Below are 13,323 nucleotides of genomic sequence, written 5' to 3' on the forward strand. Positions count from 1 at the left end.
TATAAAGATGTAAATAGGGAGATTTTGAAAAGAAAATACGATGTATTTTAAATTTTATTTCGCTGTATGAGCCATGTGTATGAGCAAGCCTGTGCAATGCAAACGACGGCAACTTCTCATCCCAGTCCCAGTCTCCCAACAAATTTTCTGCGGAAATAGAAATTCACCCGTCATGCTTTGTATGAAAATTATTCAACATGTCGCTGGCAAGGTATGTTTTGGTCCACTTTTCTCCTTCAATTTCTTCTGTATTTTACAAATTTTAGTTACGATCTTTAATGTAATATTTTTCTTGTTCAGTTTACTACCGGCTCCGGCTCACAGGCCCTATCAAGAGGCCAGTGACGATGATTTGGAGCGAGCATACAGTCAAGTAAGGCAACCTTTCTTGATACAAACGTCGATTTCCTTCCATGAATATATTAAAAGTAAATATATGATCTTGTCGTAATTTCGTTGCTTCAGATGACAACAGTAGCCGTGTCTAAGAAGCAGCCACCACCTTATGGACAGAGAAGAAATTGGATCCCCAGAACACAAGAGGTCTGATAACTCATAACTGCTTTTATTATATTCATAAATCGTATTAAATGTTCTATTTTGGAAAACGTATATTGGACGTTATCACTTATAAACATCTACAACTAACACATTTATTCTTTACCATAAATAATGAAGTGGCTGGGTATTACCATAAAATATTAAAAAGAATAATTTTGTTTAACTATTTAGAGTCAAACAAAAGTGATATGAAATCACCTACAGAAAAAATTACTGTAGTGTACCTATTTTTTACCCATACTTAGCCATGCTTAGCTTATGTATAGGTATATGTATAGGTAAAGCCCTAGTATGGTTAGAATTGGTACTGATACCAATCTCATCAGTGCCCGCCATTCAAATAGTACTATCAGTTTGCTAATGTTGTTGTATAAATAAACAATTTCATTATTTGTAGGATTTTGGAGATGGAGGTGCTTTTCCAGAAATTCATGTGGCTCAATTCCCGTTGGATATGGGGAAAACCAGAAACAAGGTAGGTTCCACATTATAAATACAATTGAATTCCAGCCTGTTCAGATGTAAATTTAACACATTATTGCTTTATTCTTGCAGGGAACATCTTCGGCACTTCCTGTTACGTTAGACTCTGAAGGAAGAGTGAAATATGATGCTCTTGTACGTCAAGGACATTCAAAGGACAGAGTAAGCCACATTTAACAATCATTTCTACAGCATATAGCTCTACATTAGAGCAGTATTGGACTATACTGTAAATAAAACCGTAATATTATGTGAAAAGACTGTTGAAGCAACAACTATATAATTTTTGTTAAGGTGGTCCACTCACGCTTTCAAGATTTGATTCCGGCTCAAATAACCAAAGAAGATGACCCTGAATTACAACGACCAGATGATGATGAGATTGCTGAGGTATCTGATGGACTTTATGTTATCTAAAACTTGTCAAACACTTACTCTGTTTATGTTCAAAGACTAGCCATATTGCTACGTCTAACATGGATCCTTTTCCTCTAGACAACGGAGAGGACACGACTTGCATTAGAGAAAGAAGTTTCATCCAAAATAGCTGCAGCACAACCAACTCATGTTCCTCAGCAACAAGGAGGTGCTCAGTATATCCGATACACGCCGTCACAGCAAGGACTGTCATTCAACTCTGGGGCAAAACAACGAGTCATTCGTATGGTGGAAGCACAGAAGGATCCAATGGAACCTCCTAGATTCAAGTACGGAAACACCAATAATTTATAGAATATATCGTAGACAATTTTTATGAGATTGAGGGCAGGTGTTATCAAAATTTAACACGCTATATATACATTGTTTCTCCAGAACAAACAAAAAGATCCCTAGAGGACCCCCATCACCCCCAGCTCCTGTCATGCATTCACCAAATAGAAAGGTAACTGTGGTTCTACTACATGCATTCTGACTTTTCATTTCTAAATATTTATAATAAAAAATGGTTTGTATCAAAAAAAAATTTGCCATAGGTGACAGTGAAAGAACAACAGGATTGGAAAATTCCACCCTGTATCTCAAATTGGAAAAATGCTAAGGTAATACTTATGTACTTTACCATATAATGCCTTACAGGTTAAAGTTATTATTTTTACAGCCTTTCGCATCCTGTGTGAGTGAATTCCTACATCTTGGACTTTATTGCTTTGCAGGGGTACACAATTCCTTTGGACAAAAGGCTAGCGGCAGATGGTCGAGGTTTACAGGATCCACATATTAATGATAAGTTTGCAAAACTTGCGGAAGCTTTGTACATTGCAGACAGACAGGTGTGTTTAATCAGATCAATGCCCCTGTACTTTGATTAAGTTGATGTGAAATTGACAGGTGTTACAATGTGATATGGGTGTGGTGGGCTGAGACGACTCTTTGATTCTTTCAGGCTCGTGAAGAAGTTGAACTTCGTACGCAGTTGGAAAAGAAAGTTGCTCAGCGAGAGAAGGAAAAACAAGAAGAAAAGCTAAGAAAATTAGCACAAAAAGCTCGCGAATCAAGGGCTGGAATACAAAGTGCATCAGGTATGGAGCTGTTCTGATTCTCTCTGGCAATTTTAGACCCAGACCAGGATGAAATTAGCTACGATTATTATGACCTGTGTTTTACGAAACTTTTAGAGAAATCCCATGATGAGCGAGAGCGTGATCAGGTGCGTTATGAAAGACATAAAGATCGCGAGAAAGAGCGAAGAATTGCCAAAGCAGCTCCTGATAAGAGGTTTGAATTGCATCAAAATAATACAGTTCAGCTTTTTCAAATGAACAACTGGATCCATAGGGCCCAGTGAGAAATAAATCTCTTAGATTTTTGTAATCTCTTTATCGTTGAAAACTTTGCTGTGTTCACTCTATGGCGTTTGTTGTTGTTTTTTTAGGTCAAAACTTCAACGGGACCGGGAGCGTGATATCACTGAGAAGATTGCTTTGGGAATCGCAGGCGGCGGCTCGCAATCTCACGAAGCTATGTATGACCAGCGGCTGTTCAATCAAAATAAAGTAAGCAAACCCGAGTCCAAGGAGACGCCAAGATATTGCTCTCAAAATCCTCCCCACGTAACGTGGGATATCATTGAACAATGTTGGATGCTTTCTTCTAGGGAATTTCCTCCGGATTTGGCGAAGATGACAGCTACAATGTTTATGATAAACCCTGGCGTAACTCAGGAAGTACGGCTAACGCTGTGTACAGACCATCAAGGAACAATGATAAGGATATTTATGGCGATGACATCGATAAACTCATGAACACGGACAAGTAGGTTGACGTTAATGTGGGAATATTCTGTCTGCCCAAACGTCTGTTCACACGATCCATTCACACGATCCGGCAATGTTTAATCCAATTCTCTTTTGAAGGATTTTGCGATGTTTTATACCAAATCAACTAGTAACAACTACTGTAGCTATATAGCTAATGCAGTACTGCTTTATCAATAACAAGCTACGCTGTATACGTCAGAAGTGACTTGGATCCAACAAAGTTGGATCGTGTGATCACTGAAAGTACAGTTTGTGAAGAACCGGTCAACAAAATCAATGATGAGACTTCGGAAGTTTACGTGTTCGTATCGATTGTTGTTTTAGGTTCCAACCAGACAAGGAATTCGCGGGAACCGACCGAAATGTACGTCGAGATGGTCCCGTGCAGTTTGAACGAGATGAAGAAGATCCGTTTGGACTGGACAAGTTTCTTACGGAGGCTAAAAAAGCTGGGAAACGAACCGCAGATGATCCAAGAGGCAGCAGGTACGATTGTGCGCATGGTCTGGTTTTCTCTTGGACTGTGGATTATTATCATAGAGGCCTTCTAGGGCGTGAAAAGACTTGTGAATTTGCAGTTCTTTTCGGTTTACCACGGTCTATCAACCGTACTTCCTTTACTGTATATTTTTGTCCATTTTTTCAGAGACGCGGACAATCGTAAAAGAAGCAAACGTTAATTGAGGATGATGTCGTGCTTCTTGGGAAATCGCACGGAGCAAACTGGAGCTCAACTTTATAGCGCTCGATGCGGGCTGTTTGTTCAAACAACCTGTTCAGACAGCCTTGAAATACTTACGACCTAGAACGCTTGTATAGAATGACTAAAATGTGAAATATTTTAAAGCGAAAACTCGAAGACGAGGCAAAGGAAGATTGCGCCATTTCTTTGGCTACTGTATACAGTTCTTTTATAAAAGAAGAAGTTTGATAATGTAACGTTTTAGATGGAGGGAAATCGTTCATAATGCATCACAATCTTTACGGATATCTGTTAATAGCATGTATCTCTTGATTTCATGAATTTCCAGTGTCATTTCCTTGACGTTTGCGTCTTGACAAGAAACACTAGGAAAATGTGCCAAAAAATTTATATAGATTACAAATATTTTTTGTGGAGGCAAAATTAAAAAAATGTCCCAACCAGTAACGACAGCATTGCACTTTTTGGGTGATATGGACAAGAGCATAGAATCAGTGCTAAAAAAGCTGGTCAAGAGAAATATGTGTTAAGTAGATTTCTGTCAATGTAAAATAAAATCTTGTAAGAATTGTTGGTTTGTAAGGTTGCTGCAATAAATACAAATATAGGTACGTAATGCGTACTTTTGTAAACAAGCCTAATTCTTGCCCTGAAACCCTGTGTTTGGTATACCAAATATCTATCCAATTGAGATTAAATTACCCAATTAAATAGTCAACTACAAGTTTAAATTGAATATATCTTTAACTTCACAAGAATATTTCATACATCAAATCGGAGAATATTTTCAGTTTCGTTTCACATTGTTTATTATTCCCTTAGCCAAATGAAGCCTAAACTAATTTTTAAGAAAATACATGTGATATTAAAATAATCAAGTTGATGCATTATATACAAAATATATTATGTTAATATATTATGAGTTGATAAAAGATTATATATGTATAGATGTAGTCTGTTGGTACTAAGTTTATTTCAAATTAAATTTCCAATATTTAGATACTGTATACATGACAAGGGCCCCAGCTGTTGTTCCAATGAAAACTGCTCCAGCCCAAGAATTCATAAAGTTTCTCATTCTTTCTCCAAACGTTGCGCTACACTGTACATTATCTGTTGAAAGTTTAGCCTGTGAAACGATATAAACACTTAATCTATACCTTTCTCTATATATGAACAGAGCTTTAAATATACCATTGTGGTATGTGGTAACAGTGGTATAAAACAAGTAATATTGGTTATGTTTCACAATACTAACCACTAGTAATTGCTGAGCAAATTTTTCTATTCTTAGTATGATAGTTGTTCCAGCATTTCTGAATGCATCTACAGCATCTGAATGGGTCACTCCTATTAAACTAAATTCATTTATCTAAATAGGAAGAAATAATTAAGTTGAAATTAGCAAATCTAGCTCATAGATAGCAATCAACCGTTCAGATCATCTAACATTGGAGAATGGATATTTTTGGAACAATCGGAATTAGTCATAAATTATTCAATATGAAATCCCTTTTGTTGTATTGCTACGTACAAACCTGTAGCAATCGATCGCCAACGTCCAACTGTCCACAAGATGCGGCAGGACCATATGTGTTTATTGAGGATATGAAGATACTGGTATTATTTCCAATTTCCCTTGAATCTATACCGCCAACTATATTTAGACCAAACCCCTCTCCTATAAAGGTTTAATGCAATTTAATGTAGAGGTTTGAAGGGTCTTAACTTCAAGTGGGATTATCCTCTGGCACAATACTTATTTTTCCATCAACTGTTCCTCGCTTGAATTTGAAGTGTGTATAATTCCACTCGAAATTAAGACCCTTTGAAGAACCTCTAGAATTTACCTGCATCGAGTGAAGTATCAAATCATTTACTACATTGTCTAGTGTAGAAGTTACTCCCAATTAACCTACCAAATCATACAATAAATAAAGCCTCTTTTATAAAAAACTAGGACACTAAAAGTGTTTACACCATATCATATAAATGGGCAGCTTTACTATTGGGTTATTGTGAAGATTAAATATTGAAGATGTATCATCGAATTACTTCTTTGGGCAGGGCTGACATACCAGGGTTTCTTGTTATTCTTACTTCCAATACAGTCCCCGGTTGAATATCTTGTTCGGGTTCTTCACCAGATGACATCTCTTTCTGTTAGAAAACGCTGAAAAATTGACGATCTGTGAACAACAGTAAACAATATTGGCTGCCGATAATATACATCAAATATTTGACCCTTTGATGAAGTAAGCAAATTGGCGAAGACACTTCATTTTGTTTACACGAAGTAGGCGGCCAGCTGGCATAATGCAGATGTGCGGGTGTGGTTTCCTGGGAGAAGCCATGATATTAAATTATATAAATAAATATAAATATTTTAAATGTGTGCGGAAATATTAATATTGTCCACGTCGAAATGCCTTTGTTGATATTATACGAAATGCAGATAATGCAGAGAAACTGGATATTCTCGTTTAATAGAGTGGGAGCTTTTAAAAAAATTCAATTATTAAAGTAAACAGTAATTTCAGCCCGGAGAAAAACGCGGGCAAACTACTCAGGCAAACACCCATGACGTCGTGTAAAAAATGAAGAAGGAGGTGCGGAAGAGACAAACTTGATCTGTTTAAAATCTGTTTATATTTTGGTTTAGAAACGTTGACGACGTCGTGATTACTCGAAGTATTGATGTTAGCTGTTTGTATTTAGTTATAAACTAATGATCGGCTGTATTCCTTTAACCTGAACGCAGTGCATTCGCAATAATATATACCATATGGCCTTGGAAGTATTCCATATTAAAATTCATATTTGTTTTGTGCCTATTGTATGTCTCGCAGTTTTGCTGTGCTCCTGGCAATCAAATGGTATGTTTCTTATGAAAATCTTATTATTTCTAGTAGAGAACTAGTAGAGTAGAACATATGATTTTTACTGCCATTTTACTGTTAGTTGGAAGTTAATTTCATACCTCAAATGAAATATAAATACCCTCAGTTCCAGTGGTTATTAAATTGTGTAAAAACTATTTATTCGTCACTGTCTCTTGTTAACTCAAAAACTGAGCAACATCTCATTAAGATTTAACAGAAACAGAGCTTCCTTTATTTCTCTAGCTAACATTGAAAATGTGAAAACTAAAAAGGTCTAGTAGAACACATCAAAACCTTTTGGTGTGACATCCTCCTCTCCCTGTTACTGTTTTTTCTAGCTAATAGTAACGGGACTTGTGGAAAGTTGACTAGATGTCCAGATTGGCTAAGGAGAAAAAGACTTTGTTACTGTCCCAATGGTGATCGTGTAAAATTTACTTGTGTCAATGGAAAATGGAAAAATCTTCCCTGTGGTAAATATTCTCCAACAATTAATGTGCATTTATTCATATTCTAACCACTGGTTCTTGGTGACTTTCTGCAATCAAACCGTACTGCTTCAGCTTCTCCTTGTAAGAAAAGATCAACTCATTAATGCAAATATCCTGCAACAGATCATTAAATAGAATAGAATATTTTAGTTTGTATTTGTTTCTGTTTTCAGACACTTCAACAACCACTGCTGTTCAAACTACACAACTGACAACAACACCTTGTATGTAAATAGTAATTATATATTTACCTGCAAGTCTTTGGGATTGATAAGATTATAACTGCTTGCTCAGCATTTTCTCATTGAGGGAAAATTAATATCACTTGATATTTGTTCCCATTTTTTGTAATGTTATTACAGCTTTTGATAAGATAATGTAATCTTAGAAAAACTGAAATGGAAAAACCTGATTATTATTATTTTTGTTGTCTTCAGCTCCACGATGCCCAAAACTTAAAGAAATCCTTTATGGTGCAATAAAATATTCAAATGATAGTAGTCGTCTTCCTGGTACATCTGCAAAGTATAAATGTATTGGTTACTCACATAAGGTTATGGACCCGCTTGATTGTGACAGTAATGGCAAGTGGAATAGGAAAGAACCAGAATCAAACATGTGTTGTAAGTCTGATTTATGTATGATATATTCTCTATATATGTTCTACTCTTCCTTTGTCAGATATACCTGCATTAATATCTGATGCTATCTGTTATCTTCACATCCAAATAAAGTTCATCTCATTGCAATAGTACAGTACATATTTATTTAACTCTAATTATATTTTTCTTCTATGTAGATTGTGAAGCTCTGGACTTCGAGAGTGATAACCTGGAGATTTCTTATAATCCACCGAATTCAAAATCTCGTTATTATGTTTTGAAGACTGTAGTAACATACTTTTGTAAAGGATCAAACAAAGAAATCCAACTTGCCTCATCAACATGTAAAAACACAGGCGAGGGCAAAGGGGCTATTTGGACACCAAGACTAAAACAGTCAAGCATTGAGAAGTGCAGATCACAAAGACCTACAATTAGTGAGTCTAAGTAACCATTCTAATCAGTGCATGAATTAAAAAAACATTTTCCATGTTTCTGTACAGTTACACAAACACGTTTCTCGACCAATCAGCACGCACATACTATAAATGTTACATCATATTATATGTTGTATAACAACTACCTACAGTTTAAGATAATTAACATTTTCCTCTCTTTTTTTTAAGGAGTTCAAGTAAGCAAAAGTAAGTTGCTGGAATTGTATGTTTTCTTTTTCATAAGATTAAGTCCTTAAGTACCAAAGTGAAGTGCCTATGAACTTAATAATGGTAGCCAAACTTAAAAGCTAGTTTTACAACGAATTTCATTGCAATATTTTTTTCACAAGCTACGAAACCGCCGATACACCACACAGACGAGAGGACTGTAATCATTGTTAGCGGCACAACTGGCGCAATCTTAGGCGCCCTCATTATCTTGGTTGTCATTGTATCATGTCAGCGGCGTATTCATTATCATCGCATGCGCCGTGCACGAATACGTCACCGCCAGGATCAGGATGCCTTCACCGCATTCATCACGTATCATCGGGATGCTCGTCTTCTGCTACCATCTTATGATGAAGCCATTAACCAAGAAGAACAGGGTCAACCTCCATCATTCGAAGAAGCTCTTGGCCATTATGAAGAGCCTACGCTCCCCCCTGGCCATACATCTGCAGAGGACGGATGCCCGTCCGATACTCAAGATGCTTCATCCGCTCCCCCCGGCAGTGAAACTCACAGCCTTCCCGAAACTTCCACCTCATTTGAAAACCATTCGGACGCAAGCCCCTTGTTAGACAGCCAGACCTCACCCGCGTCGGAGAATAGTCGCCTCTTCCGAAGTCTTCGGGCGTTATTCGGGGGAAGAACATTCCGACCTGACGCGATTTATTGCCGATTTGTACCAGATGACACTGGCGAGAGTGAGAGTCAGACATCGACCAGGGCTGTGGAGACAGAACCACCTGACAGTTCAGCAGAGTTGGCTGAAGTCTTAACACGAGCTGGCTTGTGTTGAGGCGCTTTTAGACTAGGCAATTTTCCTTTCAACTTGCAATGCAATTTTAATTTTGAAATTGTAATTAGACTATGCAATTTTCCTTGCAACTTGCAATGCAATTATAATTTTGAGGGATGTTAATTTGTAAAGAGTGTGTTCAAAATGCTAAGAAAACGTGAGCAGATCGTAAGAAATGTTCGTATTTGACAACTTTTGATGCCTCAGGAGATGAAAGGCACTGCAAGTTTGCAAGGAAAGTGGCATAGTATAACAACACCGCTTTTAACAACGAAATAGAGTCAATGTTAATATATAGTTTTTTAGCTCAAGTAACACTATGATTCTCACCCCACTCAAAATAATTTTCCAACCATTTAAATAATTTTCTAAGTGTAACTTTCTGCACGGCGGACTTCAATATGGCTTGTTACAAGCGCTGTCCTGTACTATACTTTACTAAAGGTCAGTGGTCGACCACTGGACATTTTCTACCTCAAAAACTGTACTATTATTAGTATTATATAACATGTTTTGGAGACTAGTGACGGCATCGGTCGTGTCTTGTAGTCTTAAAAATGAAAACTTGAACGTCTTTATTCATGTGAACTAAAAGACAGTCGTAGTAGTGATGCATTCCGTGCAACCGACGGTAGACAACGACACCGGAATAACATGAAGTATTCCGCACTTTTCAGAATCAAAATGGCGCTTCGCTCAGGAGTGAAGAATTGAGTTTGTTATGGAAAATGCTCTTCCTGTGAAGTTTTGGGGGTTGGATCCCCTGTATTGGACTCATGTTAAACTGTTTGCGAGAGATGTGTTGAAACTAAAGGAATATCCTGGGTTTACGGGTAATCTATAAATATTGACGCACAATTTATACACGTTTCTAAACTCTAAAGAAATTCATTTTAATTCTTTACCATTGCAAATATTGTTTGTTATTTGTTGTTGTGTTATGTACACCACAATTTATACAATTGAAATACAAAATAATATTTCTGATCATATATCAGGAGTCTATGCAATCAGTAACCATCCCATTGTCCACGCCTTGGTCGTTGGTTATATTGTCAAAGTCGATAAGAGAGAAAAATTGACAAATTATGGTGGTATGTAAACTGGCCATACTGAAGGCTGCATTAAATATAATTAAATTCAATTACATATCCTGAGATAATAGCACCTTTTATCCGTGTTATAAAAGCACCTTTTATCCCTTTTTACCCCCCTTTTTTCCTATGCATTAATTCTATCCCCCCTTAGTTGATGATGGAACTGGTTTTCTGCCATGTTGTATGTGGCATGATCAAAGTAATGGAATTGAAGCAGATTTTGGTGATCTGGTCACAGTGATGGGTAGAATCTCGACTTTTAGAGAGGAAAGACAGATTACTCTTTCTAAACTCAGTATCCTGAAAGTTTCAGTTAATGATGTGGTATTAGCTTTTCTACCTTTCTTTCTCTTTCTCTCTCTCAAAGAGCTTATTGGTTTTATCTACATAATTGTACATTTTTACAGTTTAAAGCAATACAAATTATACAATGCTGCGTAAACATCAATAATATTCGGTGACTGCCAAAAAGAATAAAAATGATGTGATGAGATCAGACCACATGACCGATATGCTTGGAGACTTGTAGTGTTTGACTTTATTTTCAAAATTTCTTAACATCCTGAAAGATATTGAGACAGATTCCAACGTAGAGGTATTACACTGGCTTGAGGTCATGAAATTGAAAGAAGTTTATCAAAAACCATTCAAACCACCACAAGATCCCAAACAAAAAACGTAAGCGGTTACTTTTCTGCTGGTTGCGTTTTTTTTTAAAATATTTACCAAAATTCTGTCATCAGCGTGAAACCAAAGCCTTGGATCAAAAATGAGTTGGACGCTGAAATTGACCGACTCGAAGAATTGCTGAAGACAACAATTAGGGAGTATTTGGAGGCCAAGAATGTTGTCACGTTCAATCTTTCAGTTTTACTCGAACTCAACAATGTGGTGGAAATCGTCAAACAACTTTTAAACAAATTTGCTGAACGTTCAAATGGGGGCAAGGTCTGTAGGATTCAAGGTTTTTTATACATACGAAGGTCAATACGATTCTATATGCATATGTTGTCGGTTGTACGAAAACTGGACAGCAAATCTCATTGCTTTTTCAACATTTGAAGAGTCATGCGAGTGATGCGACCTGTGCAACTTAGCTTTGTAAAAATATTCAGCAGATTTACTGTTGAAGAAATCATCCGGTGGATAACGCTATCGTACGATCGTACAACGACCGGTCCCCGATTGTTTTCCCTGTAGGGTGAAGTTAAAAGAATTCACATATCAAGCAAAGACATTGGTCAAGTCGTAAAGGAATCTTTGAGGAAACTTGAGAAGGATGGAATTTTGTGGTGTAAATATGTCACAGATTTTGTTAATACGAATAATCGAGAGTTTGAGGTGAGTGTAGACCATGGGCATGGCCGTGTAGACTAATGATTGCACCATTTTGTGAAGGTAACGTCATTTTGAATTTAGTGTGCAGATTAGATCAGTGCCTCAATATCAGTGTTTATTAACGAATAAAGTTAATTAAGATCATTTCCCTTCTCAAGTTTTTTTCAATCGCAAAAGATTTATCACCAAGTATAGTTGCAGTTATCAAGGAAACCTCCGAAAGTGAAGGTAAATAAGAAGGCTGCTCCATCAGTTGAACTGTCCTGGATAATTCAGAACACTGTGTGAGAAGTGTGTGTAATGATGGGATGCACATATTGTTCTGGGGCCGGTTGTTCGAAAGGCGTTTAGCTTAAACGGTGGATAAGCCAAAATTTAAAAATACTCTCATGGATCTTGTGAATGACTGAACCTACATCTTATGCATTTAATATGTTCTTCCATTGACAATTAAACTATTTACATCGAATTATTTCAGCTCAGTTGTTCAATAAATAGATAATTTTGTTTTCCATTTTTAACTTATCCACCGGCACCGTTTAATCTAAACGCCTTTCGAACAATGTTTAGTCTATTACATATGCTGTCAACCACGCGTTTTATAATTGTTCGCATAATACACAGTATAATGATTTCATGTATTTTCATGTCTAAATGCGCTCTTTAGACACTTTTACGCATTGAATCTCGCAAAACTATAGCCATCACATTCCTAAAAATAGATACAGCTATGTCTATGGATGACGATAAAGTCTTAAAAAAAGGCCAACATAACATCACGGTTAAACACATTATCATTTAGTCATTTCCCATCACTTTCAAACACGTGGAAAGTGTTTCCCTTACAAGGTCTTCTTTTTTTCCGTTGCAGGAGAGACCTCGTATGGTATTGCGTTTAAAAAGATCATGGAGAAACTGAAATCGTTAGAAAAGTACCAATACGTTCGTAGAGATCGGGTGAAGGACGCAATAGAGCATCTTATGAGTACCGGGGATATCTATGAAGCGATAGATTACCACTATCGTGTTGTATAAACATACTCATTATCATTAAGGCTCCTGCGTGCGGGTTGACCGATAAACTGATCATAAAGTTCTGCCCGCATAATGGTCAGTCAATGCGAATGCCCAATAGGATCGAACCGCGAGTTCTTGTTCGCACAGTTTCCAAAACATACAAACATGATATTCGGGTATTTTTGTTCTACACCCTGTGGTTATGTTTTATCTTTTTATTGAATTTAGAATTGCTAATCATCAAACTGTTTACAGTCAGAGAAACGAGATTCAACACTGTAAAACCTGGTGAAAACAAGCGCCTGCTCAGAAGCCGTTCACCTATCTGATGAAGATATCTGCTTTAGTCCAAGTTTAAAAAAGAATATTCACGTTAAGAATCAAAATCAACTTCTATGGTAGTAGGTCTCGCCACAAGTGGTCGCATCAC

General features: G+C 36.9%; 4 protein-coding genes across 5 annotated transcripts; 3 read left to right on the forward strand and 1 right to left on the reverse strand.

The window, feature by feature from the left end:
* Positions 1-171: 171 nt before the first annotated feature.
* Positions 172-4,643, forward strand: LOC114532466 (SNW domain-containing protein 1-like). The gene is made up of 16 exons (XM_028553973.1): positions 172-211; positions 301-373; positions 466-543; positions 959-1,036; positions 1,117-1,206; positions 1,339-1,434; positions 1,540-1,751; positions 1,858-1,927; positions 2,019-2,084; positions 2,199-2,315; positions 2,429-2,564; positions 2,661-2,760; positions 2,918-3,038; positions 3,140-3,297; positions 3,627-3,788; positions 3,949-4,643. The coding sequence occupies exons 1-16, from the start codon at positions 198-200 to the stop codon at positions 3,980-3,982; spliced, it is 1,605 nt and encodes a 534-aa protein (XP_028409774.1). The 5' UTR covers positions 172-197; the 3' UTR covers positions 3,983-4,643.
* Positions 4,644-4,761: 118 nt separating this feature from the next.
* On the reverse strand, positions 4,762-6,264 carry LOC114532467 (synaptojanin-2-binding protein-like). Its single transcript, XM_028553974.1, has 4 exons — positions 6,084-6,264; positions 5,544-5,686; positions 5,264-5,377; positions 4,762-5,134 (listed from the first exon to the last, which is right to left on the reverse strand). Exons 1-4 carry the CDS (start codon positions 6,157-6,159, stop codon positions 4,976-4,978), a joined length of 492 nt encoding a protein of 163 aa, XP_028409775.1. The 5' UTR covers positions 6,160-6,264; the 3' UTR covers positions 4,762-4,975.
* A 315-nt stretch (positions 6,265-6,579) lies between these two features.
* LOC114532327 lies at positions 6,580-9,547 on the forward strand. Of its 2 annotated transcripts, XM_028553810.1 has the most exons (7): positions 6,580-6,881; positions 7,226-7,360; positions 7,552-7,602; positions 7,816-8,001; positions 8,178-8,417; positions 8,607-8,624; positions 8,768-9,547. In XM_028553810.1, exons 1-7 carry the CDS (start codon positions 6,791-6,793, stop codon positions 9,439-9,441), a joined length of 1,395 nt encoding a protein of 464 aa, XP_028409611.1. In that variant the 5' UTR covers positions 6,580-6,790; the 3' UTR covers positions 9,442-9,547. The 2 variants fall into 2 exon arrangements, with proteins under 2 accessions (XP_028409611.1, XP_028409612.1); XM_028553811.1 differs by lacking the exon at positions 7,552-7,602.
* A 16-nt stretch (positions 9,548-9,563) lies between these two features.
* LOC114532330 (CST complex subunit STN1-like) lies at positions 9,564-12,926 on the forward strand. The gene is made up of 8 exons (XM_028553815.1): positions 9,564-10,274; positions 10,440-10,535; positions 10,690-10,833; positions 11,108-11,216; positions 11,282-11,486; positions 11,739-11,879; positions 12,035-12,104; positions 12,748-12,926. Exons 1-8 carry the CDS (start codon positions 10,163-10,165, stop codon positions 12,909-12,911), a joined length of 1,041 nt encoding a protein of 346 aa, XP_028409616.1. The 5' UTR covers positions 9,564-10,162; the 3' UTR covers positions 12,912-12,926.
* Positions 12,927-13,323: the final 397 nt, after the last annotated feature.

The sequence above is a fragment of the Dendronephthya gigantea genome, unplaced genomic scaffold (assembly GCF_004324835.1).
Source record: "Dendronephthya gigantea isolate DGI-Jeju-01 unplaced genomic scaffold, DenGig_1.0 000079F, whole genome shotgun sequence".
NCBI classification, from domain to species: domain Eukaryota; kingdom Metazoa; phylum Cnidaria; class Anthozoa; order Malacalcyonacea; family Nephtheidae; genus Dendronephthya; species Dendronephthya gigantea.

Bases quoted from the DNA above. Each gene is read 5' to 3' on its own strand.
- LOC114532466 (XM_028553973.1), top strand. The intron at 1,207-1,338 runs GTAAGCCACATT...ATTTTTGTTAAG, and splicing joins AAGGACATTCAAAGGACAGA to GTGGTCCACTCACGCTTTCA. The intron at 2,085-2,198 runs GTAATACTTATG...ATTGCTTTGCAG, and splicing joins CAAATTGGAAAAATGCTAAG to GGGTACACAATTCCTTTGGA.
- LOC114532467 (XM_028553974.1), bottom strand. From the start codon at position 6,159: ATGTCATCTGGTGAAGAACCCGAACAAGATATTCAACCGGGGACTGTA. The intron at 5,687-6,083 runs GTATGTCAGCCC...AAACCTTTATAG, and splicing joins AAGAATAACAAGAAACCCTG to GAGAGGGGTTTGGTCTAAAT. The intron at 5,135-5,263 runs GTTAGTATTGTG...ATCGTTTCACAG, and splicing joins TTGCTCAGCAATTACTAGTG to GCTAAACTTTCAACAGATAA.
- LOC114532327 (XM_028553810.1), top strand. From the start codon at position 6,791: ATGGCCTTGGAAGTATTCCATATTAAAATTCATATTTGTTTTGTGCCT. The intron at 6,882-7,225 runs GTATGTTTCTTA...TGTTTTTTCTAG, and splicing joins GTGCTCCTGGCAATCAAATG to CTAATAGTAACGGGACTTGT. The intron at 7,603-7,815 runs GTATGTAAATAG...TGTTGTCTTCAG, and splicing joins ACAACTGACAACAACACCTT to CTCCACGATGCCCAAAACTT.
- LOC114532330 (XM_028553815.1), top strand. From the start codon at position 10,163: ATGGAAAATGCTCTTCCTGTGAAGTTTTGGGGGTTGGATCCCCTGTAT. The intron at 10,536-10,689 runs GTATGTAAACTG...ATCCCCCCTTAG, and splicing joins AAAATTGACAAATTATGGTG to TTGATGATGGAACTGGTTTT. The intron at 12,105-12,747 runs GTAAATAAGAAG...TTTCCGTTGCAG, and splicing joins GGAAACCTCCGAAAGTGAAG to GAGAGACCTCGTATGGTATT.